Raw genomic sequence first — 26,588 nt, forward strand, 5'->3', positions numbered from 1 at the left:
TCAGGGCCCAGCTGACAGTGCTCACCAGGACCTTGCCACCTCCTTCTCCACAGCTGCATCTCCTTCCTCAGGTGAACCCAGCTCAGCCACAGGTGAAGGCTGGGGAGTGAGAAGCAGCTGGCAGAGGGAGGCTCCAGCAGAGACGGGTCTGCCGTGGCAGCCAGGGAGGCTTTGCTGAAACACAACACGGCAGCAGTTGCCTGAGTTTGCGTAAGTGAAAAGGCTGATGGGCAAAATACCTGGCCCCACGGAGTTAAAGAAGTAGCTCTTGAAAAAGAAGGGCCTACCACATTCTCCTGTGAGTAGCTGGGTGGTCAGGGGCCAGCTCTGCTCCAGGATGAATGCTGTACTGTCAGAGGGAAGGGCAGTCTGGGGAATGGGGGGATCCTCCACTGCAGGACTGTGGGTTTCTGCTTTGTAGAGAGGCAGAGCACTGGACTGCAAGCACAGATGCAGGAGTGCTCAGCCCATGGTAAACCTGTGCTCCCCTGCTGCCCACCACTTGCAGGCCTAACATGGAGGCACTGGAAAACTACTGAAAGCCCTCATTAGAGTTGGAAGGGACCTCTGATCTAGTCCAATCACCATGCCAAGCCAGGGTCACCTACAGTAGGTGACACAGGAATGGGTTTTGAATTTCTCCACAGAGGAGGTCTCCAGGATCCCCCCCGGAGCAGCCTGTTCTCATACTCTACCACACTCAAAATAAATAAGTTCTTCCTCATGTTGAGGTGAAACTTCTTCTGTTTTAGTTTATGGCCAATACTCCTCATCCTGTTGCTGGGCACCACTGAAAAGAGTCAGACACCATCCTCTTGGTGCCCACCTTCGAGATATTTATATGCGTCAATGAGATCCCCCTCAGTATTCTCCAGACTAAACAGACCCAGTTCCCGTAGCCTCTCCTCTTAAGAGAGATACTCCAGACCCCTCATCATCTTTGTTGCCCTCCGCTGGGCCCTCTTTCTTGTCCTGAGGAGCCAGAACTGGACACAGCACTCCAGAAAATGGGATGGCAGCAAAGCCTCCACTGATTTGAGTGGGACCTGCAAGACAGTTCAGGCCAAAGCCTGTGTGTTTCATACACCCGGCAGAGAACGAAAGAATGCGGGAAACCTCCCGATTCAACCTTTCATCCCACATAGGCCCGCTCCACACCCAGGTTGGCTCGCACCCCGCGACCACGCCACCCCCGATCCCTCCTCAGCCTCGGGCGGCCGGTCCGGCGGCTCCTCGCTGGGGTCCGCGGCGCTGCCCCCGCCCCGGCCGGGCCGCTCCGCCCCGATGAGGAGCGGCGGCTGCGCGGCCCGCGGGATCGCCGCCGCCGCCATGCTGCCCAACACCGGGTAAGGTGCCCCGGCCGGCCTGGGCTCCCCGCTCCGCAGGGCCGGGCCGGGGGGACGCCCCGGCACAGCCGCGGCTGCTCGGCCGCCGCAGGGCCCTCGGGGCGGGCTGGGCTGGGCTGGGCTGGGGCCGCCGCGGGGGCTCGCGGGACGCTCCCGTGCGCGGTGCTGCCCTCCCCTCGGTGCGGGGCCAGCCGGGAGCGGGCGGTGGTAGCGCAGGACACCGTGTCCCGGTGGCCGTGGGGAGCAGCTCGGGGGCTGTGCCGGCCGAGGGTGCCCGGGACCCTCGGGGCGAGCGCTTCGTGCCGGTGCCCCTTAGCGGCGCGTTTTGCAGTGGAAATTGTTACTGGAGGGTTTTAACGTAGATTCGGCAGTGTATCTGTAACTTTATGCATGTAAAACTATTCTTCCCTGTCTTGTGCCAAGCCAGTACCTGCTTACCTGGCAGTCAAATTTTTTTCCAGTATAGGATCTTTTCTACCTTTTAGCCTTTCAGAGGCCAACACTGCTAACAGCTAGGAAGATAAATTGTTATTATTTTTTCCTGTATGTTATAAACAGGATTATTCATTAAAATCCTAGGGTCTACGTGAGCTCTAAACAGTGTCCCTGATGTGACTTGCAGGTTTCTGCATTACCAGTCATTCCTTGTGGGAAAGGAACCTATCTTATTGTCTTTCAAGATCCCCAGGACTGCAGGGCACAGAGATGAATTCGACATTTTCTGTCTTATTTCCAGAATTCAGCCGTGATGGAAACAATACATATGCAACCTTCACAATACAGGTCGTAAACAATTTTGGACAGGCACATGCTTTATAAACTTGTAAACTATTGGGCCGCTAAGCGAACTAAGAAATAAACCCAAAGTCTTACAAGTATGACTTAACAAACCACCACCTCTAAGCCTGACCAACCAGCTAGTTTTTTACTAGTTTGTGCACCCATGCAGATCATATCATCATATCTTAAATACAAAGCAAAAATATTGTGACAGAGGATGTTGAAAGCCTTGCATTCACCCATCCCATTGAGCAAGGGGCCTGCTTTTACTGCCAGTGTAGCAGGAGGAGTCCCTGTGTCTTTCGCAAATCTCAGCTGCAGGTGAACTTTGGTTTTCCTGGCACCACCCCAATATGGCTGATAATGTTTCTGTTTCCTTCTTTGTGACCTGGCTTTAATCCCACTATCTGTATGACACTTATGTTTATGGGAGCTGATTTACACGTTCCCTGCAAAGCCATGCTGGTCTTCTGGTACATCTGCTTGTCTTTCTGAATGGACCAGTCTTGCCCTTGTCTGGGCTTAAAGCCCCATCAGCTTTCCTCAGCTTCTTTCTCCTCTAAAGTTGCCTCTTGCTGGACCCATTTACCTCTTCCCTGACTAAGGAGGATTCTGCAGACTTCATATTGGTTGGTTAAAGGCAGAAGACAGACTCTGGCCTTACATGACTGAGTTTTACAGTTTGACTGTACTGCAGAATCGAACTTCACTCATTGTGCATGTGACTTGACTCTTGACAGCAGTTTTTTATGATTCACTGTGCTGTTTAGATATTTTTTTTTATGTGCCTTTCTAGAACTCAATTTTGCAGATGAAAGCTCTTTGAAATGGCATCTGCAGGACTTTGTTGACTTCCTGGGTTCCCCCTTGCAGGGGAAGATCACTCGCCCTTTCTGCCCCATTCCAGTTTTCTGCTTTCGGAAAGCAAACACTAGAGAGCATTTAAGAGGCGGATGTTCTCAGATTTAGAGGGGAAAAAAACCCACATCTGAAAACAGGTGTGGAGAAACAGTACTAAGTCTGGCCCAATCTGAAAGGAAAACTAATGCAGGCTTGGAGGCTGGTGTGTAATATTTGTAATGGAAGCAAAAAGTGAAGTCACCATTACACAGTTTTTATGCATTCTCTAACTGAAGTTAAAAACTCTTGCTTTTGCTGCAGAGTTACAAAAAGCAGCATGAGCTTTATGCAGAACACTGAAACACACATTCCTTCATATGAAATACCTGTGGTCTAAGAAACTTTATTGTTGAATATACTTTAAAATGGAGTTGATATTTCTCTTTTCAAAAATTCAGTGACATTGTGTCAGCCAGACGTCTTTCCTGTGTTCTAAAATGTGTTTCTCCAGAGGTTTTGATTGAACCTGTTCATTTGGAGGACCCGCTGGATTAAATGCAGTTACTGAAAAACTGTTGAGCATAGAAGATTTAAGAGAAGTAATTGCCATTTCTGAAGATAAAGTTTTTGCATATGGCATTGTGGTTCTGGCCTTGAAACTTTATACTACGTTGAGACAGCAGTTCTTTTTGTATGGAGAACTATGACTAGTAAATTACAGAGATCTGTGTAGGTGTGTTGTCTCCTTAGAAACTGGCATTTCGTTTTTACAAATTACTCCTTTTCCACTGTTGGAGAATGTAGCAGCTCTGTTGTAAACAGTGTGTGGGATCATTTTACAAAGAGGGAGAAATGTAACTGGGTGACCTGTGTAACCTTCTTGCTTTATAATGTTTGCAAACTTGGGGAATGGTCTTAGTTCACTGGTGCTTTGCTGTAGCTGTAGCCATCCCTTTTGTGCTTGAAGGCTGTTTTGTTAGTAAAATGATGAGGGCATTTGTGTGGTTGAGAGACTGCGCTAATTACTTTTTCGCTTAGAGAGTGATAAAAGTCAATGATTTACACCTTTTTCTTTGTTCTCCTCTTTACCCTCCACTTACCCCTTCACCTTCAGGAAACTGGCAGGATGCACCCTCTTCATCACAGGTGCAAGTCGAGGCATTGGCAAAGCCATTGCTTTGAAAGCTGCTAAGGATGGTGCAAACATTGTGATAGCTGCCAAGACAGCTGAGCCCCATCCTACTCTTCCAGGGACTATCTACACCGCTGCAGAAGAAAGTGAGTTTTAACAAATGAAAGTTGGTTTCAAGTGCTAGGCTGAGTGTAAGCTTAATTGTCATACCTGAGTGGAAAAATGCATAGATATTCCAGTTTACCTTTACTTAAATAAGCTTAGTGCTTCTCTGGCCTCTCAGGAATGCTTTAATGTCACTGTAATGAAGATGTATGTGTATATAAATGTAAAAATGCCGTGTTACTTGAGAGGTATGAAAAACACATTCACAGTGTTAAGATTTGATTTTGGCTTCCCTGTTCTTTCTACAACACATAAAGAGGTCACAATTTGAGAGTATGATTTTCAGTGCCTTCTTGAAGCATGTCGTTGCATCAGAGATCCTCAGAAGGTTCGTGTTATTTGTGCCATCTGACAGCAAATTTTTAAATGTTTAATTTTTTAATTGTACAGTTGAAGCGGCTGGAGGAAAGGCTTTGCCCTGCGTTGTTAATGTGAGGGAAGAAGAGCAAATTATTAGTGCCGTGGAGAAAGCTGTGAAGACTTTTGGAGGTATGTTAATAGTGTGGGGGAGACATGAACAGGCAGATTGTTCAAACAAAAAGAGAAAAGAACAGCTGCCTTACTCGGGCTTTTTGTCTTTAAATGTTAATGTGAAATGACTTATCTTTAAACCAGGGATTGACATTTTGGTGAACAATGCAAGTGCCATCTCTTTGACTGGCACTTTGGAAACAGCAACGAAGAAGGTCAATCTTATGATGGATGTCAATGTTCGAGGAACCTACCTTACGTAAGTGCTGAGTGAAGGAATCAGAGTAATTGTAACAGAATGTATGATGTTTTTCTCAGTTTTTCTGAGAAATTTTGTAGTTGTATTGCTGACCTAGAGTTGGAGTGTAATTATTCTATATGTGCTCACAGCGTTATTGGTCAACTGTTTGAAATTAATATTTGTAAGAAATAATTGCAAGTTGAAGTAAACAGGAACCTTATTACTATAGTCATTAAGTGCTCACAAGCATCTCCGTGCATGTAGGAAGAAGAAACTAGTTTGTTTCAAACGGAGCTCCAGCTTGGCTTTGCAAAATGCTGATGCTCTTTCATTTCAAGCAAAATGACTAAATCTTTGCATATATCAGGTGCAATATCTTATTTGTCAGTTTCCTCCTCATAAGCTTTTAATCTTTAGAGACGTTATATAACATACCATAGCTAAAAGAGAAATGTTAAAGATATCTAACTTAATGATCTAAAGTGTTCTCCACCTACTTTTGACTTATCAGTTCTATCATTTATTTAAATTAACCAAGATTTGATTTCACTATTTCTCTGGTCCTTATTTTGCGCATTTTTGGGGGTGGATTCAGTGGGTTGGATCATCTTTTCATGTACAGGAAGTCATTTAGAGCTCTGTCTTAAAAAGAAGGCCTTGATTTTGACAGAATTTAAGAAAAAAGCCCTTAGGACGATGCAGATTCTCAAATTAAATTGTTGCCTAATGTGATCAGAAGGTTTCTTATCAAAGTATTATCACAGAATCATAGAATAGTTTGGGTTGGAAAGGACCTTTAAAGGTCATCTAGTCCAACTCTCCAGTCTAGAATAGTGTCTGGTTTTGTGCAGATGAATCTGGTTATCAGATATTATGATTATATGCATTAATGTCATTTTGCTAAGAGTAAGTGAACAAATTTGCTATTTAAATAGCGTAAAAACACGTAAGTAGCAGCTTTCTGAATTAGAGAGACATGCTCAGCATGGAGAGAGAAAGAGGATGGAAGAAAGAAAGACTCTGCTTTCAGAGTGGCATTTCTGTGCTTTCATTCGGTGACATATACTTTTGATAGGCTGTGCTTCTGTGCTCAAAAAGGAAAATTGAGTTTGGAATTCCATAAAATCCTCTATGTGTATCTTTGGATAGATAAATCTCTGAATGGATTCCACTGTATCGAATGGCAAGTTCCATCTCTTTCTCTCTACCCACTAGCGACAATCATTTTCTTGGTGTTACATCTAGGTATTCCAAATTAATGGGGAATTCTTAAAGTCATCTTTGCTTTTGGTCCTATTCTGCCTTGAAAAGATCAAAAAGCAGGTTCTGTGTGCTGCAAATGGAAGACTGTATGGAAGTTTAATGCCTTTCAAGGGAAATGGTCTTTTTCATTGCTTTTGTAACTCTCAATTAAGAAAACCTAGTCAAGCATTTCTGCCTTTTCTTCCCCTTGCTTTGTGTTTTGTTTCTGTTTGTAATTTGTAGAGATCTGTTTTCAGTGTAATGTTCAGAAAATGACAATGGTTAAAAAAAAGGGGTGTGGATTTTTTTTCCCTGTGGAGGACGTCGGGAAGATGTCCCATCTTACAGAGTGTACTTGTTGACATAGAATCATAGAATAGATTGAGTTGGAAAGGACCTTAAAGATCATGTAGTTCCAAGCCCCCACCACAGGCAGTGACATCTCCCACTAGACCAGGCTCAGAGCTCCATCCAGCCTGACCTTGAACACTTCAAGGGATGGGGAATCTACATCTTCTTAGGCAACCTGTTCCAGTGCCTCACCACCTTCACAGTAAAGTATTTCTTCCTAATATCTAATCTAAACCCATCTGCTTTGAATTTAAAGCCATTCCTCCTAGTTCTGTCACTCCATGTCCTTGTAGGAAGTCTGATCTCCAACCTCCTTGTAGGCCATTTATGTACTGGAAGTCTGCAGTAAGATCAGCCCAGAGCCTTCTCTTCTCCAGGCTGAATAACCCGAACTCTCTCAGCCCGTCCTTGGTGTTCCTTCCCTCTGATCATCTTGGTGGCCTTCCTTTGGACTTGCCTCAACAGATTAACGTCCTTCTTGTGTTGGGGGCCCCAGAGCTGGATGCAGCATTCCAGGTGGGAACTCACCAGAGCAGAGCAGAGGGGCAGAATCCCCTCCCTCAGCCTGCTGGACACATACCTTTTATGAAGCCCAGAACATGACTGGCTTTCAGGAGTGCAGGTGCACATTGCTGGGTCATGTTCAGCCTCTCATCCACCAGCACCCCAAGTCCTTCTTGGCAGGGCTGCTCTCAATTTGTTCATCGCCTGGCCTTTGCTGATACCTAGGGTTGCCCTAGCCCAGGTGCAGCTCCTTGCACTCGATCTTTTTAAGGTTCATGAGATTCCCATGGGCCCACTTCTAGAGCTTGACCAGCTCCCTCTGGATGGCATCCTGTCCTTCAGGTGTGGCAACCGCACCACTGAGCTTGATGTCGTCAGCAAATTTGCTGAGGGTGCACTTGATCCCTTTGTCTGTGTCATTAATGAAGCCATGGAATAGTGCTGGTCTCAATACCAACTGGAGGGACACCCCTCATCACTGATGTCCATCATGACTCGGAGCCATTGACCGCTACCCCCTGGAGATGACCACCCAACCAATTCCTTATCCACTGAACAGTCCACCCATCAAATCCTTTTCTCTCCAGTTTACAGAGAAGACTGTTAAGAGAAACCATGTGTAAAGCTTTAGAGAAGTCCAGATAAATGACATCTGTAGCCCTTCCCTTGTCCGCTGATGCAGTCACTCCACCATAGAAAGCCACTAGGTTGGTCAGGCAAGACTTGTCCTTGGTGAAGCTGTGCTGACTGTCCTAAATCACCTCCATGTCCTCCATGTGCCTTAGCACAGCTTTTAGGAGGATCTGTTTCCCAGGCGCAGAGGTGAGACTGACACGTCAGTAATTCCCAGTCCTCCTTTCTAGCCTTTTTTAAGATAGATGCAATGTTTCCCTTTTTCCAGTCATGTGGGATTTCACCTGGATAAATCTTTGAATTGATGAGCTGGGGATCCCCAGGTGAAAGGAATCAGGCAAGGAAGGCAAGAGACCAGGGTGGTTGAGTATGGAACTGCTGGTCAAACTTTGCCTTATGAAGCTTGATTAAAAATTCTCAAGCAGAGATCAAATGCAAACATGTATCCTAGTGCTAGAAATGAAGTCATGTGACAGTTTCTATAAAGTAAAAGCTATGATTTACAGATGTGTAAATTCAAAGGAGAATTCTCTAAGCAGAGAACGGATTTTCAGTTTTGCCGCCTGGAATATTCGTGATAGCGTTCCACTCTGCAACAGTATGTCTTCAACCTGGTTTTAAAGAACAAGTAGGTATGGGTTTGAAAGACAATGTATTTGTTACTAAATGATGCTCTGCACAGTTAATTTTGCTTATTGCCTTATAGTGTTTTGTTGCTTCTACCAGAACTATTACGAGGAGATTTATGGCTTCTGACCATCTGGAAAATCAGCGTCAGTTGATGCTGATGCACTGTTTGGAGTATGTGGTCAGTATGCATGAATGAATGCTAGGCCTGAGATAAGCGATCTGGAACAGATATTTTTTTGTTGTTCTTTATATCAGTTAAGTACTTGATACAAGAAGAGGGTCTCAGCTAAGTTTTACTGTCATGAAATTACTGGTCTGCTAGTATGGTTTTTACTGTAATTATAGGTGGTCCATAAAATAAAAGGAGACTGATATATCTGAATCAATCTTTCAGATCTAAAGCATGCCTTCCCCACTTGAGGAAGAGTAAGAACCCCCATATCCTGAACCTTAGCCCACCTATGAATCTGAATCCCATATGGTTCAAAAATCATTGTGGTGAGTAGCATTCAGAGCCTTTGTTGCTATTTTTTGAGAACCATGTAAGCAGCTGGTGAAATGTGCAGGAGTGCCAGATCTTATATCTTTAGCACTGTATACAGACTGGCACTGGAAGAAATTGTTTTGTGGGAAAATGTAGCGCAGGTTTCATGGCCTCATATATTCTTTATGTTTTCAAGGTAAGAGTCTGTGCTTTTTCATGGGACTTGTTAAGACTACAGAAAATCTTCTGCTCCAAATAGAGACTGAAACCCAAAATCTGTTTTCTTACTGATTCAGCCTCATGTTTGTTTTACTATGGATAAAGCTCCATGTTGTCTTTTAATATGGAAATTAGTTTTGAGGTGGGAAAGGAACTCCATGTTATCTTGAGGTTAGTGTTGCTCATTTTAAAACTGTGGAAAAACTTTCCATTTTGGACACTTGTCATATTAAACTCCAGGAAGTTCCAGTTCTTTCCCCGAAAAAGTTTCACTTCTCCAAGTAGATAGATGACAATGATTTAAAATTCCTGCTCCCTGCCTTTTTTGTTTTCTATAGGATACAGTTTGGTCATTAACAGCTTGTATGCCTCAGGCCTCATGAAAAAATCGAGCACTCTTGTCAGTGTTCTGTGTATGAAAAGCATGACAAAAACACCATACAGCCAGGCTTCAGTCATTATTTTTGGCAAAATGTGTGTAGCTCTCGTTTTATTGTAGTGAAAAGATGACAGTCTACAGTCTATATCTGACAGGGGGTGGCAGAGAGAAGGGAGAGATTCTGACTCTAGGAAGGTACTGTTTTGTCTCAAAAACCTTCTTTTTCCTTATGAATCTATTACCTTTTTTACCTTTCCTTGATAGTTATATTGATAGAGTGTAAACGTTTATCTTTTTTACACTTATTGTCTTAGCTTATACCATTTCTAAATACGGGATGTCCATGTGCGTCTTGGGAATGGCAGAAGAATTTAGAGGAGAAGTTGCTGTCAATGCTTTATGGCCTAAAACAGGTGAATTTTTTTNGATGAGCTGGGGATCCCCAGGTGAAAGGAATCAGGCAAGGAAGGCAAGAGACCAGGGTGGTTGAGTATGGAACTGCTGGTCAAACTTTGCCTTATGAAGCTTGATTAAAAATTCTCAAGCAGAGATCAAATGCAAACATGTATCCTAGTGCTAGAAATGAAGTCATGTGACAGTTTCTATAAAGTAAAAGCTATGATTTACAGATGTGTAAATTCAAAGGAGAATTCTCTAAGCAGAGAACGGATTTTCAGTTTTGCCGCCTGGAATATTCGTGATAGCGTTCCACTCTGCAACAGTATGTCTTCAACCTGGTTTTAAAGAACAAGTAGGTATGGGTTTGAAAGACAATGTATTTGTTACTAAATGATGCTCTGCACAGTTAATTTTGCTTATTGCCTTATAGTGTTTTGTTGCTTCTACCAGAACTATTACGAGGAGATTTATGGCTTCTGACCATCTGGAAAATCAGCGTCAGTTGATGCTGATGCACTGTTTGGAGTATGTGGTCAGTATGCATGAATGAATGCTAGGCCTGAGATAAGCGATCTGGAACAGATATTTTTTTGTTGTTCTTTATATCAGTTAAGTACTTGATACAAGAAGAGGGTCTCAGCTAAGTTTTACTGTCATGAAATTACTGGTCTGCTAGTATGGTTTTTACTGTAATTATAGGTGGTCCATAAAATAAAAGGAGACTGATATATCTGAATCAATCTTTCAGATCTAAAGCATGCCTTCCCCACTTGAGGAAGAGTAAGAACCCCCATATCCTGAACCTTAGCCCACCTATGAATCTGAATCCCATATGGTTCAAAAATCATTGTGGTGAGTAGCATTCAGAGCCTTTGTTGCTATTTTTTGAGAACCATGTAAGCAGCTGGTGAAATGTGCAGGAGTGCCAGATCTTATATCTTTAGCACTGTATACAGACTGGCACTGGAAGAAATTGTTTTGTGGGAAAATGTAGCGCAGGTTTCATGGCCTCATATATTCTTTATGTTTTCAAGGTAAGAGTCTGTGCTTTTTCATGGGACTTGTTAAGACTACAGAAAATCTTCTGCTCCAAATAGAGACTGAAACCCAAAATCTGTTTTCTTACTGATTCAGCCTCATGTTTGTTTTACTATGGATAAAGCTCCATGTTGTCTTTTAATATGGAAATTAGTTTTGAGGTGGGAAAGGAACTCCATGTTATCTTGAGGTTAGTGTTGCTCATTTTAAAACTGTGGAAAAACTTTCCATTTTGGACACTTGTCATATTAAACTCCAGGAAGTTCCAGTTCTTTCCCCGAAAAAGTTTCACTTCTCCAAGTAGATAGATGACAATGATTTAAAATTCCTGCTCCCTGCCTTTTTTGTTTTCTATAGGATACAGTTTGGTCATTAACAGCTTGTATGCCTCAGGCCTCATGAAAAAATCGAGCACTCTTGTCAGTGTTCTGTGTATGAAAAGCATGACAAAAACACCATACAGCCAGGCTTCAGTCATTATTTTTGGCAAAATGTGTGTAGCTCTCGTTTTATTGTAGTGAAAAGATGACAGTCTACAGTCTATATCTGACAGGGGGTGGCAGAGAGAAGGGAGAGATTCTGACTCTAGGAAGGTACTGTTTTGTCTCAAAAACCTTCTTTTTCCTTATGAATCTATTACCTTTTTTACCTTTCCTTGATAGTTATATTGATAGTGTCTTAGCTTATACCATTTCTAAATACGGGATGTCCATGTGCGTCTTGGGAATGGCAGAAGAATTTAGAGGAGAAGTTGCTGTCAATGCTTTATGGCCTAAAACAGGTGAATTTTTTTTTTATGGTACTAAAATATTGACTTTCTGTGTTTTGACTGTTGGAACTTGCTTTATTTGACATTTAATATACTTCAGACTTCTTCTGGAATTGATTCAGAAGAATTAGCAGTTCTTTTATATCACTTTGGTTCATCCTGCACGGGTGCTGGTCTTCATTCCTAGTTCTCACTAGACCATTGCCACTTTGATCTAAACTCATCTTCAGCTAGTTTGCAACCCATTCAACTCCTTCAGCTGGTTAAAGCATGCGTGTAGATTTGGCTTGTCTGTACTTTTTCTCATGCACCCAGAGTTTTGGTTTGGACAGAATCATAAAAGTATTAGTGTGCTTTCATTAGCAGATATTGAGCATCTGTATAAGTTGTACTCTTTAGAATTCCTGCTAGTTAAATTGCCAGAGTTCACATGGAACTGACAAGATAGATACCTCTGTGAACGTAGAAGTAGTTTAAAAAACCCTGTTCCTAGAAATTTTGGCACAGTGAAGTTCTGTGAAAAGTTGTTCACAGAACTATGTGATTGCAAGTTACAGGAAATTAAAGAGCTCTGTGGAAGAAAAGCAACTCAGTGCTCCTACACTGTGTTAACATCAGTTTATTTTCTGTGAGTCTGTGGGGGTCAGGGCTGCTGTTCAAGATTTGGCCAGCTGTTTGCCAAGGAGGCCAGTCTCTTCACCCCAAATACATCTGTGGGCAGAAATGATACTGATGTTAAAATCAATACCAGACAGAGGGTAATCCTGCCCTTTAGTGGTGTAAGCCCCATCATTGTGTTAGGAAACATTACAACAGCAGTGTCTATTTCCTTAACCTAGTGCAGGGAGGGAAGAAGCAAGAAGAGTAAAAAATATGAACCAAAATCCTCTTTTGAGGATGGTGCTCCAGTGTAAGAAGTATTTGTACACAGGCACTTTTCAATGTTTTCATGTTAGGAGTTGCAGGCCTCTTTTTACTTGTAGTGCGAACTGGAACTCTCTGATCTGCTTTCTCTAAAGTGAGAAATATGAGCAAAACTTAAATATTTCAGACAAAATCAGCTGAGTTTCTTAGCTAAAATAGGTGATAATCAATTGGACACGGGTTAGTGCGTCTGACAGACTTGGTTGTTTTTCATTGGTCTGGATGCTTGCATCTTAAATTCTCCCAGTACATGGATGCCTCATAATTCTTCTCACTCTATGAGTTTTACCTATAGAAATATTTTGGTAAGGGATAGACCTTTTTTGAATTACAGTTATATTGTTCATAATAATTATATCATCACAAAACCTGTACTGTTTCGAAGAGGATAAGGTCTTCATTTTTGATGTACTGAAGGCAACTACCTGTGTAACTTCGGGGTCTGGATTGCCTTCCAGTGGAGTCAAAGCTCACCTTTCAGGTTTCAGGTTTTTGTATTTTTTTATTTCTGAGGCAGTTAGAAGAAATATGAACTTGTTTCCGCATACTTGCTTTTTGAGCGCTCCAGGAAAACCTCAGAAAAGTTTCATCGAAGATTTCTGAGGATCTGTGGGATCTGGAACAGAGCATGAAACTTGATTCTTGAAGTCTGTAGCTCCCTAGACCTCACACCCATCCCCCTGTCTTGTCTTTAAAATACCACTGCTAAATGGGTTTTATATCTCCTCAGAATCCTGTGGGGGGGAGTAATTTGGTTTTTCATTAACAGAGGTGACCTTTTACCTACCATTGTGTGGTTTTTTTACGGTCACTGACTGATCAAACAATGTATGTTGTCTGTGAGAGCTAGGGACAGTAAAGGAATTAATCCACAATATGTCGTTCAGACAGAGACATGGTATGAAGCTGCAGACAACACTACCAATTTCACTTATTTTTTCATGCAAAAGATGTTACAAGATTACAGGTGTCTTGTAAGAGCACATATTTACATTCTGCATAGGCACATTATGTGCCCCCTCCACAGCTTTCTGATTTTCCAACACCTTCTTTCTGATTCTGGATATGGTGGAATAAACATCCACTAATAATATGGTGGAAATGAGTTGGTGCCTTTATGGGTCCCAACATACCATTGAAAGCTAAAGAATTTTTTTCTGCAGAGACCAGATGGTTATACTAAGTCTATTTTGCAATGTAGTTGTTTTCCCCCACCCGTCTGAATCATAATTTGGCTTCCTATTTTTCATGGAGAGGGAAAAAAGGACCTGTCAGAATTTCACCACCTGCTCACAATGGAAATTTTTTCAGAGGGATGGCTAACTTTATAAGCAGAAGTTACATTAAGTCTTATGTTGCATATTTGAATACATTATTTCTTTCTTATGTTTGCATATACTGCAGCACTCCAAATAGTACCAGTGTCTCAGATGTGGTCTGTTATTAAAGGATGTCTAGATGGTATTAAGTAAACTTCTGCAAAATCTGACATTCTTATGGGGGTGAAGTAGGAAACCCAAACCAAAGAAAGCCATATCTGTCTTTCTCTTGTGCGTTGCAGTGCCATTGTGTCCTTGGTAACACATCTGTACCTGCTAAAATAAGTTAGAGGAGAACACTGCAGGAACTGCCACTTGTTAAGGAGTGAAGCTAATACCTGTTCCCCACAGCATCTGTAGTACATGAGGCTTGGAAGTGCAGGAAGATTCAATTTACAAATGAAAACGTTATCTATTCTAATAAATGCTTTTCTAAATGAAGATTTCTCTCTGGGAAATGCTGTAAAGTATTTAAAAAAGTAATTAGGCTTTCTGTAGAATTCAAGGTATGCAAAAGAGCTTTTTATTTGATGAATCCATTCTTGCTCATTCATCTTAAGGCTGTTAGAAACATTGGATGAGCTCTCAAAGTTTGTATAAATCAGTGATGCCTCCAGGAAAACCAGTGTGTCCTCAAGTATAAAGGAGGATAATGTGTGAATTCTCTAGTACTAAAAATAGTCTTTCGAGAGGTTTTCTCTTCCAAAAGTGAGAAAGTTAACTACTTTCTTGTGGTCATCCAGAGAGATAGTGTTACAGACTTCCACCATATCTAAAATAAGTTGCAAAGTACTTAGTTTAGAAGTCCACTATAATTTCATACAAATGTGTTTAACCTCAGTGTTAGTATGGATGCCTGGATCTGTTCATTTGCATGTGACAGTATGCTGGTAATAAGATGCCAAGAGCTCTCCATTTATCTAAAAGTGAAAGAGAATGCCTTTCAGAAGGGCAATCCCATCACAAACAGCGCAGAGGAATAAAAGAGGTGTCCTGTGACAAAACTGGAAGTCTCTTCATGTGCATTAGAGGAAAACCAGCATCACTTTATGTGAAATGAATATAACAATGTGCAGTCAGACTACTGTTTGAGACCTTTTTGCTTTAGTCTATGCAATAGCCTGACTGTGCTCAGAAGAACAGTAGTTGACACTAACAGAGAAGTGGTAGAAATGTGGGCCAGGAAAAGTGAGTGGCTTAATGAATTGTCAGAATAATGGAATATATTTGGGTCAACAGAAGCCAGTAAATTTCATCAGAGTATTTGACAGAAATATCCTCTGAGCTGTTAGTAGTTATTAAAAAAAAAAAAAAAAAAGTCGTGCAGGGCAGATAGCATTTCAAAGGACTAAAGAAATGCAAATTTATTTTCTATTCTTAAAGATGAGAAAAAGACTTAGGGATACCTACATATATGTACAGTATATCTATTTGTCACTTTTTATTTAAATGTGTATTTATAGCAGTTCACTTGATTTTAAAAAAAGAGAGGCTGAGGTTGGTTAAAGGTAAATGAAACCTAGGGACTAATCCTGACCACAGAAGAGTAAAATAAGGGGGTCAACAAGAACATCTACATACCTTTGCACTTTCCTAGAAAACACTTGGACAGGAGTTCTGTGGCCAGCACTGAAGACTTTTTTCTGTTTTCCCAGTTCCTACTTTGGAAGGTGAATGATCCAGCTCAGATAGATATGTCCTGCATAGTGCCTATTTTTTGCTCATTAAGAAATGTTGGGATCATTTCTGCATCAAAATTGCTCTTACTTTGTGTGGAATGGAGGACCGAAAGGAGGAAAAAAGTGATGTAAAATCAAGTTTATTGTTCTGCTTCCATGCTCTTCTGTCCCAAAACTTGAGAGTAGAGTGTTGAGTCTTAAAAAGCAGATGGAAAAAAGCAGAACTGTATGAGGGGAAAAAAGTAACATGACAAGTGTAGAACACTACAACACTACATCCTTTCTGTGGAATAGGATGAAAGAAAAATGGAATGGATACCTCAGCCTGGAAGAGCAAATCACAGACTTGGACTGCAACATACCATAGTGTTAATAGCTCCCATGGGGGAGGCATAAACAAAATTAATGGAATGGTGCAGAAGTAGCAGATTTAGTTAATATAAGAACCAGAAGCTTAGGAGATGTGAATTTTATTCTTGGGTCTAACACAGCCTTTCTGTGAAATCTTGAACAAGTTGTTTGAGGTTTTGCTATTTGGTTTCTCATTAACTTTGGAGAAACCCTTTAGTATCACAGAATCACAGAATGTGCTGAGTTGGAAGGGACTCACAAGGATCAAAAAGTCCAACTCTTAATTGTGCACAGGACCATCCCCAAGAATCACACCATGTGCCTGAGAGTATCTTGAACTCTGTCAGGCTTGGTGCTATGGTGCTTGCCCCTGGGGATCCTGTTCCAGTGTTCAACCACCCTCTGGGTGAAGAAGCCTTTTCTAACATCCAGCCTAACCTCCCCTGACATTCCCTTGGGTCCTGTCACTGGTCACCGCAGAGATCAGTGCCTGCCCCTCCTCTTCCCCTCACAAGGATGTTGTAGACTGCAATGAGGTCTCCCCTCAATCTCCTCTTCTCCAGGCTGAACAGACCAAGTGACCTCAGCTGCCCTTCACCATCCTTGTTGCCCTGCTTTGGACGCTAAGAGCTTAATGTCTTTCTCATGGGAGTTATCAAAAGGCTAAAATTAATCATCGAGACTTTCAGTGTAATAATCATCATAGGGAATACCTCTTAATGACTCAGGTATCACACATTCACTTTGAGGAAAATAGTTGTCCTGTTAGTTTTTCATGACCTGAATAACCCTCGAAATCCAGAAGGGACGGGGTGGGGTGACCACTGATAAATAGGTAGGGGGATGTGAATGTCATAAAACATTCTGCCCTTTTTGATTCCTTTAGTAGTTTCCTAGTTTTCACTGTTGCTTGTAAAGAGTTATTTGTTGGTTGGGAGTATTTCATAGCTTTTGTCTTCCTACAGTTTCCTTTTGCATGAAAAGAAAATTAAGGTTGTATACGTGCGAGAGAAATGGGAATTCCACGTCATCAATGTTTAAGCTTTGTTTCCTTACTGTTCAAACTTTCTAGCCATACATACAGCTGCTATGGATATGCTGGGAGGAGCTGGAATAGAAAAACAGTGCAGGAAAACAGATATCCTGGCAGATGCTGCATACTGCATTTTAACAAAACCAAAAAGTTTCACTGGAAATTTCATTATTGATGAAGTTCTGCTGCGAGAAGAGGGAGTTAAGGATTTTGATGTCTATGCAATTGCACCAGGTAAAAGAGACCTTTAAGATGAGAAGTAAGTTCAGGAAGGAGGGAAGGACATATGGAGAATATTAATATAGTTTTTTTCCCAGGGGCTCTTACATTAGTCTGTAAAAAAGTTGCTTTGCCTCAGCTTTGAGGATGTGCCTTCCCAGAAAGCACATATGTGTCCACTGGGAGTCTAATAATCAAATGCCTATTAAATTATATTAAGAAATTCTTTAATGAAAAAAAAAATCTACCTGCATTGTAGATGTATGTATTAGTATTTAACAGCTAGTGAGATAGATTTTTATTTTTTTCCTTCTTCAAATGTTCTTCATTGCAACTTTAAAAGCCCTCTAGGTCAGATTTTAAAGGAACAAAACTCTAAACATGTTATTTCATGCTATGTTTTTTCCTTCAAGTTGTAGTTTATTTACGTATAGACTTGGCTGTAATTTCATATGAAATTGATTCCTTCTGTCCAACTTTACTTGGATTTATTATTATATTTTTCCTTCCTCTTAGGTCACCCTCTGATACCTGACTTCTTCTTGGATGTTGAGATTGACACTACAGCTGTGAAACAAAAAGGATATGGTAGGGAAAGCACTGTGTGTACAAGTCCATAATTTCTGACAATAATGAGTGCCCTCTCTATTTCTAGTTGTTTTTCTTTTTTCTCCTAAGAGTGGACTTCACTCAAGGTATTTAGCAGAAACCCTTTTCTCATTTGGAGGGTACTAAAAACTAGAGAAAAAAATCCTACCTCCTGCAGGACTTCTGTGGTATAAAGTCAGTGCATTATTTTGAAAAATCCTTTCTGAAACATCTGAATGTGGTAGTAAGAAGGTCACATGTAAATATCACTGGAAATTAAATAGCAAACGGCACATTTTGCAGGAATATCTCCTTTGCCTTGTTAAATTTATACAAAAGAACATTACATAAATCCTCCATGGCTTCTTAGATGAAACATGCACAATTTACACAATTAAAATAAGTCTTAGATGAAATGCAGAAGTCTTTTTTAGAAAAGCTTTGGTTTCGCTTTTTCAGAACTGTAGTGTGTCAAGTTAGAGGGCAACTAAGAATGCTGAACAGGTTTCATAGAAGTGTTGAACTAGGGATAAGAGAAGGGCAGAGAAGGCAAAGTTTGAACAGTTCCTTTCTGTTGGAAATACTATTTGAGCTGTTGAACTAGGAGGATTGTTCTGCCAGAGATGGATGGTGTTAGTTCCCTGGGCCTCATGATACTGGGACTCACAGAACAGACCTAACTGGTTTTTGGTATTGAAGACACCTAGGACACTTTCAACAACATTTTTAGAGGCTGATCAGCTTGACTGACTTTGTAAATTGCAAATGCTGTCGTACAATAGAATGCTGATCAAAGCAGCAAATTGAGGCTTAGAAGCCTTTGCAGAAGAATTCATGAAAATATACATGTTCTTTACAAGATAGACAAGACAGAAGTATTTTGAGATGAAAGTGATGGCTATTAAAGACACTGGTTTTTTTTTTAGTGTTGTCAGGAGTATATGGATTATGTAAAAAAACTGCTGTGTAAGCATTTGTAATGAACTGAGAACAGTAAGAATTTTGCTGTCGTTTTATTTCCCCTTTATTTTGACATATTAGGAAGTGAAATATATTTCAGAATTATCTGTAGTGCTCTACACCTATTCAGATCCTAGGTGCAGAAAGCATCCTTTATGGGTGTAAATACTAAAATGGGAACATAATCATTTACTCTACTTTGAAGCTTAAATCTTTTCAAATGGAGCTCTCAATGCATATTTCTCCATTCATTTTTAAAGTGGTTATCATTTGAAAGAGAAAAATAATCTTTGTTGTAGGTGCTGCCCAAGCATTGAAAGAGGAGAAGACAGAATCTGCTCCAGCCAAGCCATCCGGGCCTGTTGCAGAAACATTCAGAGTTATTCAGGGGGCCATGACGGAAGAGAACGTGAGAAGTACTCAGGGCATCTTTCAGTTTGAATTATCTGGTAAGAGCATCAAATGTGAAACCTTCCCTAGCAAAAGGCACTCGGTGATTTCAAACAGAAGCACTCACCTTTTCAAGCGGATGCCGAAACAGAGCAGCTCCTCTCCTGTTCTGCTGTGATGCTCCTTCTGAGGACCTCCAGCAGGCACAGGGAGCTGCTGCCACTCCCGCCATAGGCGGAGCCTTTGTCACTTTGTCGCTGCCCTCCCTGACAGGGTTGGTGTGAGGACAGGCAGGGGTGCTCCCAGGGTCTCCTTGAAACACCCGCTGCCTCCAGGTCTGTGAGCGAAGGGCAGCCTTTGGGCTCTCCTGCCCGTGTCCCCACATGGGCACGTGGGGCTGGGGTCACCTGCCAGGGGTTGGCTTTGGCTGCCTCCAAATGGGAGGAGGGCAGAGCACCTTTGCTGCCTTTGCTGCCTCGTCACCTCTCTTCGTTCTCTGTGCAGGTGACGGTGGAGGCACGTGGTATATCGACCTGAAGAACAAGGGTGGGAGCACTGGCTTTGGAAAGCCTCCTGGGACAGCTGATGTGGTTATGAGCATGTCGAGTGCTGACTTTGTGAAAATGTTCACAGGTGAGGGACAAAGGCCTCTGTCAGACCGGTGCCCAGAAAACCTTCTGCTGATGGGGGAGGAGACTGGCATCTCGCTTTCTGCTCTGGGATGGAGGAGCTTTCAGCTTTTTGTGGCTCAGGAGAAAGTACAGGCCAGAAGTGCTTGCATTTTTCTGGACTCCTGTGTTTTGTGAACAGGAAGAGAACAAAAGCTTACTCTTCTTTTATTAACCAGGTATTGACATTTTAGCAGCCAGCGTAGCTTCAGAAAGAATCCAGTCAATGTGTTGTATTTGTGTTCTGCACAGCTCTACGCAGTGTTTCCTAACTGTGCACTGCTTTTACAGGAGAACTTGGTAGCAATATAATTGCTAGGTCTCGCTGTTGTGGCATTATATTTTCTTGCGCACAGGCTGTCTCCCATTCCTTTAATTTTCTGATGGTTCTATTTCTTCTTTTTAGGTAAACTAAAGCCAACTATGGCCTTCATGTCAGGAAAATTAAGGATTAAAGGAAATATGGCACTAGCAATGAAGCTCGAGAAGTTGCTTACACAACTTAACTCTAAACTGTAAGGGGAAACCCTTGCTAGAAGAACAGTGGCCTTTCATATATAACTGCAATACTGTTTTAAATTTGTAGTCCTCATTTTTCTCTGATGCAATATAAGAAATACGGATAAAATGTGAGGTTTTTGTAGGAGAGGTAATTCCATCTGATTAAGGGAAGAAAGTGTTTGTGATTAAACTAATTGCTTCTCAAGAATACACTTATTAGGTTGCAGATGTTTTCTTTACTTCTGCTCCTCTGGATCAATGTAAGTGATCTGAAGTGAGTTTTTTTCCTGCATAGTTGCTTGTACACATTTCCTATGAAAGAGGTGGGGAGAGCAAATGTCACCCTGCAGATCTGTGCTAGAAGTGCTAAGTGGAAGCAATATGGTCAGTTTTGCAGTGCCTTAATTATACCTGGTAAATTGGCATCCTGAATTTTTTTTCTTTCCCAGGTTTATTACCTACATGAGTTCTATTGCACTCAGTTAGGCTGCACAGACATACTGAATGATAAGCAAGTTTTCTTTTTGTGCGGAGGTGCATTTGCACACGCTCACACTCGTGTGCTTTCTCTCTTCCCCTATGCCCACTACATCACTGGAGGCAGCCACTTCCCCTTCCTTTATTTGGCTGGTAAAGATTGAAGCTCCGTAGGAAAAGCATGAATATTGCCACTCTGTAAGTTCACAAGTGCACACGTGGACTGCAACTTCATGTGACAGCATCTGAAAAGCCAGATGGACCAACCTCTTAAGCTGTTTATTCATTGTCGCCTGAAGAACTGCCCAGAATTTGGAACATTTTCTCTTCTGAGCAAGCTGAGAAGCTTGCAAGACTTAGGATTTATTTTTTAATCCACTTGGCAGCACAATAGTTTACAAGTTTTTAAAGCATGTGCCTGTCTAAAATTGCTTATGACCTGTATTGTGAAGGTCACATCTGTATTGCTTTCATCACAGTTCAAAGAGTCACAGAATGGGTCAGGTTAGAAGGGACCACTGGTGGAGTCATCTGGTCCAACCTCCCTATTCAAGTAGGGTCATCCCAGAGCACATGGCACAGGACTGTGTCCAGATAGTTCTTGGGTATCTCCAGTGAGGGGGAGTCCACAGCCTCTCTGGGCAATCTCTTCCAGTGCATGGTCACCTGCAAAGTAAGGAAGTTCTTCCTCATATTCAGGTGGAACTTCCTGTGTATCAGTTTCTGCCTGTTGCCTCTTGTATTGCTTGGCACCACCAAGCAGAGCCTGGCTCCATTCTCTTGGCACCCTCCCTTCAGATACTTAGTAAGGCAGTTGAATTCTGGTAATAAGGAAAAAACCTGTCAAATTCACCTCTACCTTGCAGTCTCGGGAATCTTGAAAAACAATAAGATAGGTTCCTTTCTCACCAGGCACAATGGGCTGGGGCTATTGAGGGAGGGAGGGATGGAGGGGATGGCTTACAGCACAGTCAGAGGGGGCAGCAGTGCCGGGCTGTGTGACTGTTCCCAGTCCAGCACCCACACCGGGCTGTGCTCAGCAGCACATTCATCCCTGCCAGGCAGCCAGCTCTGCTCAGCTGAGCCACCAGCATGGCCAGCTCCCTTCAATGTCTGTGTGCCTGCTGCCCAGCCCTAACTGCTGCCCCTGCCCTGCTGCCAGTGCTGCCAGACTTGGGGGATGCCCCCAAAGGTTTCAGTCTCCACTGAGCAATGTCTGCTTCCCACCTCTGTCCTGGTGTCTGAGTTGGTCATTGCTCTGTCCCTGACTGCTGACCTGTCTGGTGATCCCAGAACACTGCCTGGTGATCCCAGAACACAGTTCTGACAGCTGAAGGATAGCAGAAGCACTGGCATACGCGAGGACATAGAAGTAAAGGCTGTACATGAAAATAGGAGGGAAAGATCCAGCACTGGAAATCAGAGTCCTCTGGAGGAGATCAAATATCTGAACTGGTGGTGCAGTAATGCACACATACTGCTGGCTGCTGTCAATACAGTAAAGAAGTGGATATGCTCTGCCTCTCTACAAAGCAGAAACCCACAGTCCTGCAGTGGAGGATCCCCCCACTCCCCAGACTGCCCTTCCCTCTGACAGTACAGCATTCATCCTGGAGCAGAGCTGGCCCCCGACCACCCAGCTACTCACAGGAGAACGTGGTAGGCCCTTCTTTTTCAAGAGCTACTTCTTTAACTCCGTGGGGCCAGGTATTTTGCCCATCAGCCTTTTCACTTACGCAAACTCAGGCAACTGCTGCCGTGTTGTGTTTCAGCAAAGCCTCCCTGGCTGCCACGGCAGACCCGTCTCTGCTGGAGCCTCCCTCTGCCAGCTGCTTCTCACTCCCCAGCCTTCACCTGTGGCTGAGCTGGGTTCACCTGAGGAAGGTGATGAGGAGATGCAGCTGTGGAGAAGGAGGTGGCAAGGTCCTGGTGAGCACTGTCAGCTGGGCCCTGATTGTCCACAAGACAGTGAGGAGATCTTTCAGGCCAGCAATTGGCTCTGAACACACCATGTGTCCTCCAGATGACAATCCCAAAAAACTTGGTGCTCTGCTTACAGCCCCCTGTGTCATTGGCCCTGTCCTTCATATTTGAGTGGTGTATAACATCCATGTTTACATGCTTCCCCTGGCTCAGTTCCATTAACTCTTACAGGAAAACCTTTACTGCCTGTCCCCCACTGTTTAGGAGTTATGTCTTTGTGGAATAGTAGGTTTTGGCTGTATTTTGGACACAGTTGCTCCCACAGAAACCTTCATCTTATCTTGCTATTGAATGAACTGTCTCTGGAGCGTACTTATTTTGAGGAAGGAAGCAAGGTAACTTCAGTTACTTAATTTCTTTTCCATCCAAGAGATTTTTTTCCTCATGGTATAAACTTACATGAGCTCGTTTAATTGAAAACATTTCTACTAATTTAAGAGACATTACACCAGCCACAGTGAATGTATAGTACAGGCTTCCAGCTACTCTGGAAACTGTGGAAGTCTATTATGTTCCTTCAGCACTACGATGGCCACTCCAGAGATGGTACCTGTGTTTTTAGTGAGCCACACCAGACCCTCTGCAGTGATTCTGGCAGAGACGATTCTGCATCAGGAAATTAAGATATCAAGTGCCTGGCACAACACTTGTTAGTTTGATATCAGGACTTTTAACTGAATTATAGAAGATTGCAGATTTTTTTAGAACTGGAATTTGCAAAAGGCAATGAATTTCTTCCATCAGTGTTTTATACAGCCAAGCAGCTACCTTCAGAGCATCTTCTATAGGCATTTATTTGCTACCATGGCCTAACAGTCTGTTTAACACAGCAAGATTACATTTTCAGTTCACAAGGATGAAAATGTTAAAGACTTGAACTGCATATTGTAAAGTCTTGTGTCTGTTCCCAAAAGGGGAAAAAACTTTCATGAGTAAGTTACAGTAAGTATCTACTAGCACATTTAATTTATTACTAGTTAATCAGGATTCATTTTAGTGTTTCTTTTCAGGATTTGTTTTGAGCAGTGCTTTAAGTACAGGCAGGAGACTAGTTAACTTATAAAGCATTTGCATCTGTTCTGACTGTTCTACCTGTTTCCCTTTAGAGAAACTCCTAAAATTAAGGTTCTATTTAATCAGAATTGCATTTATTTAATAAAAAGAATGATTGAAATCTTGCTTTACTGATGACTCAGCTGATCTGTATCCTCTTGCTTGTGGCCACGTATTGTTTTCACACGTTGCACCAGCATTAGCCAACTGTGTGTGCTCTGAAGTTCTCCTTTTTATCTCTTTGGCCTATACACCATACTCCAACGTTTCCTGGAAAAGCCCAGGGTATTTGAGTATTCTTAACTGATCTCAGTGTTCATTCAGAATAGAGGAAGAAGGAAAAATCTGCCATCTTAAAGTCTTTTTTTAAGCTACCCTATAGGAGATTAACTTTGACCTAGTTAACCATGTTCTGGTTAAGCATATCTGGTTAAGTGTGATCTGATTAAGCATTTCAAAGTACAGCCACATCAGTCCCAGTTTGTATCACTGTCAGCTACTCCTTACTATCTGTGACCACCGTTGTTCTGCATGTGCATCCACAACATGGCACTTTAATCCTCTCACAATGGGCAGTAACCTACTTTACACACGCAAACACAGATTTTTGCAGCCTTTAGTGGTGCATCATGTTGGGTAGAGGCAAAAATATGAGGAGGCTTAAAGAAGGCTTCTCAAAGCACCACTATAAGGTGCTTTTGTAATGTTACTCAGGGCATTATGAGGACCTTTTCATCATGGAAAGTGTGTTTATGGGCTCAGAGAGAGAGACCTGTGGAGTTCCAAAGATCCTCCAGGAAATCATGATTGTGTATGCTCTGATCTGTACAAAGCAAATGAAACAAAAGAGTGGGGCATGCAGAGACAGGGTTGATGTTATCGTATGCCAGCTCTGCATCCCATGATTTTTCTAGCTAAGATCCCTACTCCTCCATGTTTAGGGTGACAGGCAAATGACAAACATAATAAACCCTCCATTGCCAGCCGAAGCAGTCCCAGTTCCCTCCACATTTTGCTGCCCACAAGGGTACCTGTGGCTCAGTTCTGCTGCTATGAAATTGTGTGGTCCTCCTATGAACAAGAATGGGAAATCCAACCAGAAAAATGATCTCCTTTTTCTTCAAGTTAAGCCATATGGAATCTGCAAGTTTGTTCACAATTAAAAACAAACAAACAACCCACCTGGACCCCCAAAACAAACAGACAAACAAACAAACAAATTCCACAACCAAACCTCCCCCCCAACAACAGAATCTAAACAAAATAGTAACAATAACAAAAAAAAACCAGTAGAGAAACACAGTAGGAAATAAACAGTGGAAGATGGTTATGTAAAGCTGAGCATATGCGGATCTTTGTACAGAACAGAAAGCATACTGTGAATGCATACCCCTTCAACATTAATACTGCTACATTATTTTAAGTTATTTCTTCAATTTGTGGGTTTGATTTCTCCGAAGTTGGCAAAGCCCTTTTACCCAGTCATATAAGAATTTACTCAAATGGACAAATGAGTCCATTTTAGTCTGTAGAATCTCCTCTGTCCTTCAGGACAGATATTCTTGCCACCTGCTGCCCTTTCCTATCTCCCTCTGATGTTCAGCCGAGTGTGTTCATCCTGAAGACTTCTAACCTCCCGCAGTGCCCATGATACCTCACTTAACCATGCAGCTGACTGAGATATTCTGTTACACAGGGATGATTAGTATCAAGGTCAGTTATTTTCTCCTCAGAAACAGCTGGCTTAATTGCTCTGATTATTACTGTGCAAATAAAAACATGGAATAGCAAATATCCTGAGTTAGGATAAGGTTTCTCTGATTATTACTGTGCAAAGAAAAAGGCGGTATAGCAAATATCCTGAGTTAGGATAAGGACAGCTGAAACACAGAATTCTGTGAGAATTTATTATCTGGTTAGGGATCACGTTTTCCACTGCAAGATACTTCACTACCAATTCTAAACAATTCTTGAATCCCTAAAAGAAGACTGCAGTGATTTTGTTGCAATGGAAACACCTTTCTACACATTCCATACTCTAAAATCTGAGTCAGTAAAAAGAAATTGATAACTGAGAGAAATGAAGTTCCATAGCAAAGTATGAAAGCTTCAGAAACTGATAAAAGGCTGAAGAGCTGTAAAATGGGAACTGCAGTCGACCCCATTACAGCTTTTGCTATTATTCAAACAGTTTTTCTCTGAGTGAACAAAGAATATATGGTGTGCTGTGGTGCCGTATGGTATGGCATGATAATGGTTATGGGTATGGCATGGTGCAGTATGGAAAGACCATCATGCTCACAAGTAAAATGCACAAGCCTGCCCTGCCATGAAATAGTGTCCTTCACCAAATGAGACTGTGTGTTAGTAATCCACCTTTGAAAATAATTTTCTTTCTTCTCTAGGGAATTTTGATATCAGTGTCTCTTTAAGGTTTACTTCTCAGGTTTTTTTCTGTTTAAAGCATGACTGCAGTGCTTACAGGCAAGACCTCCTTTCTCATACTCCTCTATCTAATTTGGTCATGTTGTGCAAGTCAATAAAGTATATAAAACCACCAGGAAGGAGTCTCACCACCAGGCTGAAGAAATGAAGCATAAAGTGAGCGATGGTCGCTATTTAATTTTTTTCGTTGTCAAAGAGGATGTCTCAGAACATGGCACGATGGGACAGCAAGACACTTCTGTTCTCACTGATGTACTGTAGAAAACGTGGAGGAGGAGGAGGGAACGACACAGGATTTGCCCACACGGGGGTGTATGTGAGTAGCAAGGATGAGGCAGTCGCCGAAGTATTTCGTTAAGCGAGACTCTTGCAGCT

The 26,588-nt window shown here is 42.1% G+C and overlaps 1 protein-coding gene across 2 annotated transcripts; it reads left to right on the top strand.

Annotated features, from left to right (window-relative positions):
- Nucleotides 1–1,276: 1,276 nt before the first annotated feature.
- HSDL2 (hydroxysteroid dehydrogenase like 2) lies at nt 1,277–20,471 on the top strand. Of its 2 annotated transcripts, none has more exons than XM_017816425.1 (11): nt 1,277–1,346; nt 4,081–4,244; nt 4,654–4,752; nt 4,879–4,993; nt 8,730–8,833; nt 9,732–9,830; nt 16,969–17,163; nt 17,665–17,736; nt 18,996–19,145; nt 19,591–19,719; nt 20,161–20,471. In XM_017816425.1, exons 1-11 carry the CDS (start codon nt 1,285–1,287, stop codon nt 20,271–20,273), a joined length of 1,302 nt encoding a protein of 433 aa, XP_017671914.1. In that variant the 5' UTR covers nt 1,277–1,284; the 3' UTR covers nt 20,274–20,471. The 2 variants fall into 2 exon arrangements, with proteins under 2 accessions (XP_017671914.1, XP_017671915.1); XM_017816426.1 differs by lacking the exon at nt 1,277–1,346 and adding an exon at nt 1,971–2,129.
- Nucleotides 20,472–26,588: the final 6,117 nt, after the last annotated feature.

The sequence above is a fragment of the Lepidothrix coronata genome, unplaced genomic scaffold, assembly GCF_001604755.1.
Source record: "Lepidothrix coronata isolate B3197 unplaced genomic scaffold, Lepidothrix_coronata-1.0 Scaffold55, whole genome shotgun sequence".
Taxonomy (NCBI): Eukaryota; Metazoa; Chordata; class Aves; order Passeriformes; family Pipridae; genus Lepidothrix; species Lepidothrix coronata.

Bases quoted from the DNA above. Each gene is read 5' to 3' on its own strand.
- HSDL2 (XM_017816425.1), top strand. From the start codon at position 1,285: ATGAGGAGCGGCGGCTGCGCGGCCCGCGGGATCGCCGCCGCCGCCATG. The intron at 4,994-8,729 runs GTAAGTGCTGAG...TCAATCTTTCAG, and splicing joins GTTCGAGGAACCTACCTTAC to ATCTAAAGCATGCCTTCCCC. The intron at 9,831-16,968 runs GTGAATTTTTTT...CAAACTTTCTAG, and splicing joins TGCTTTATGGCCTAAAACAG to CCATACATACAGCTGCTATG.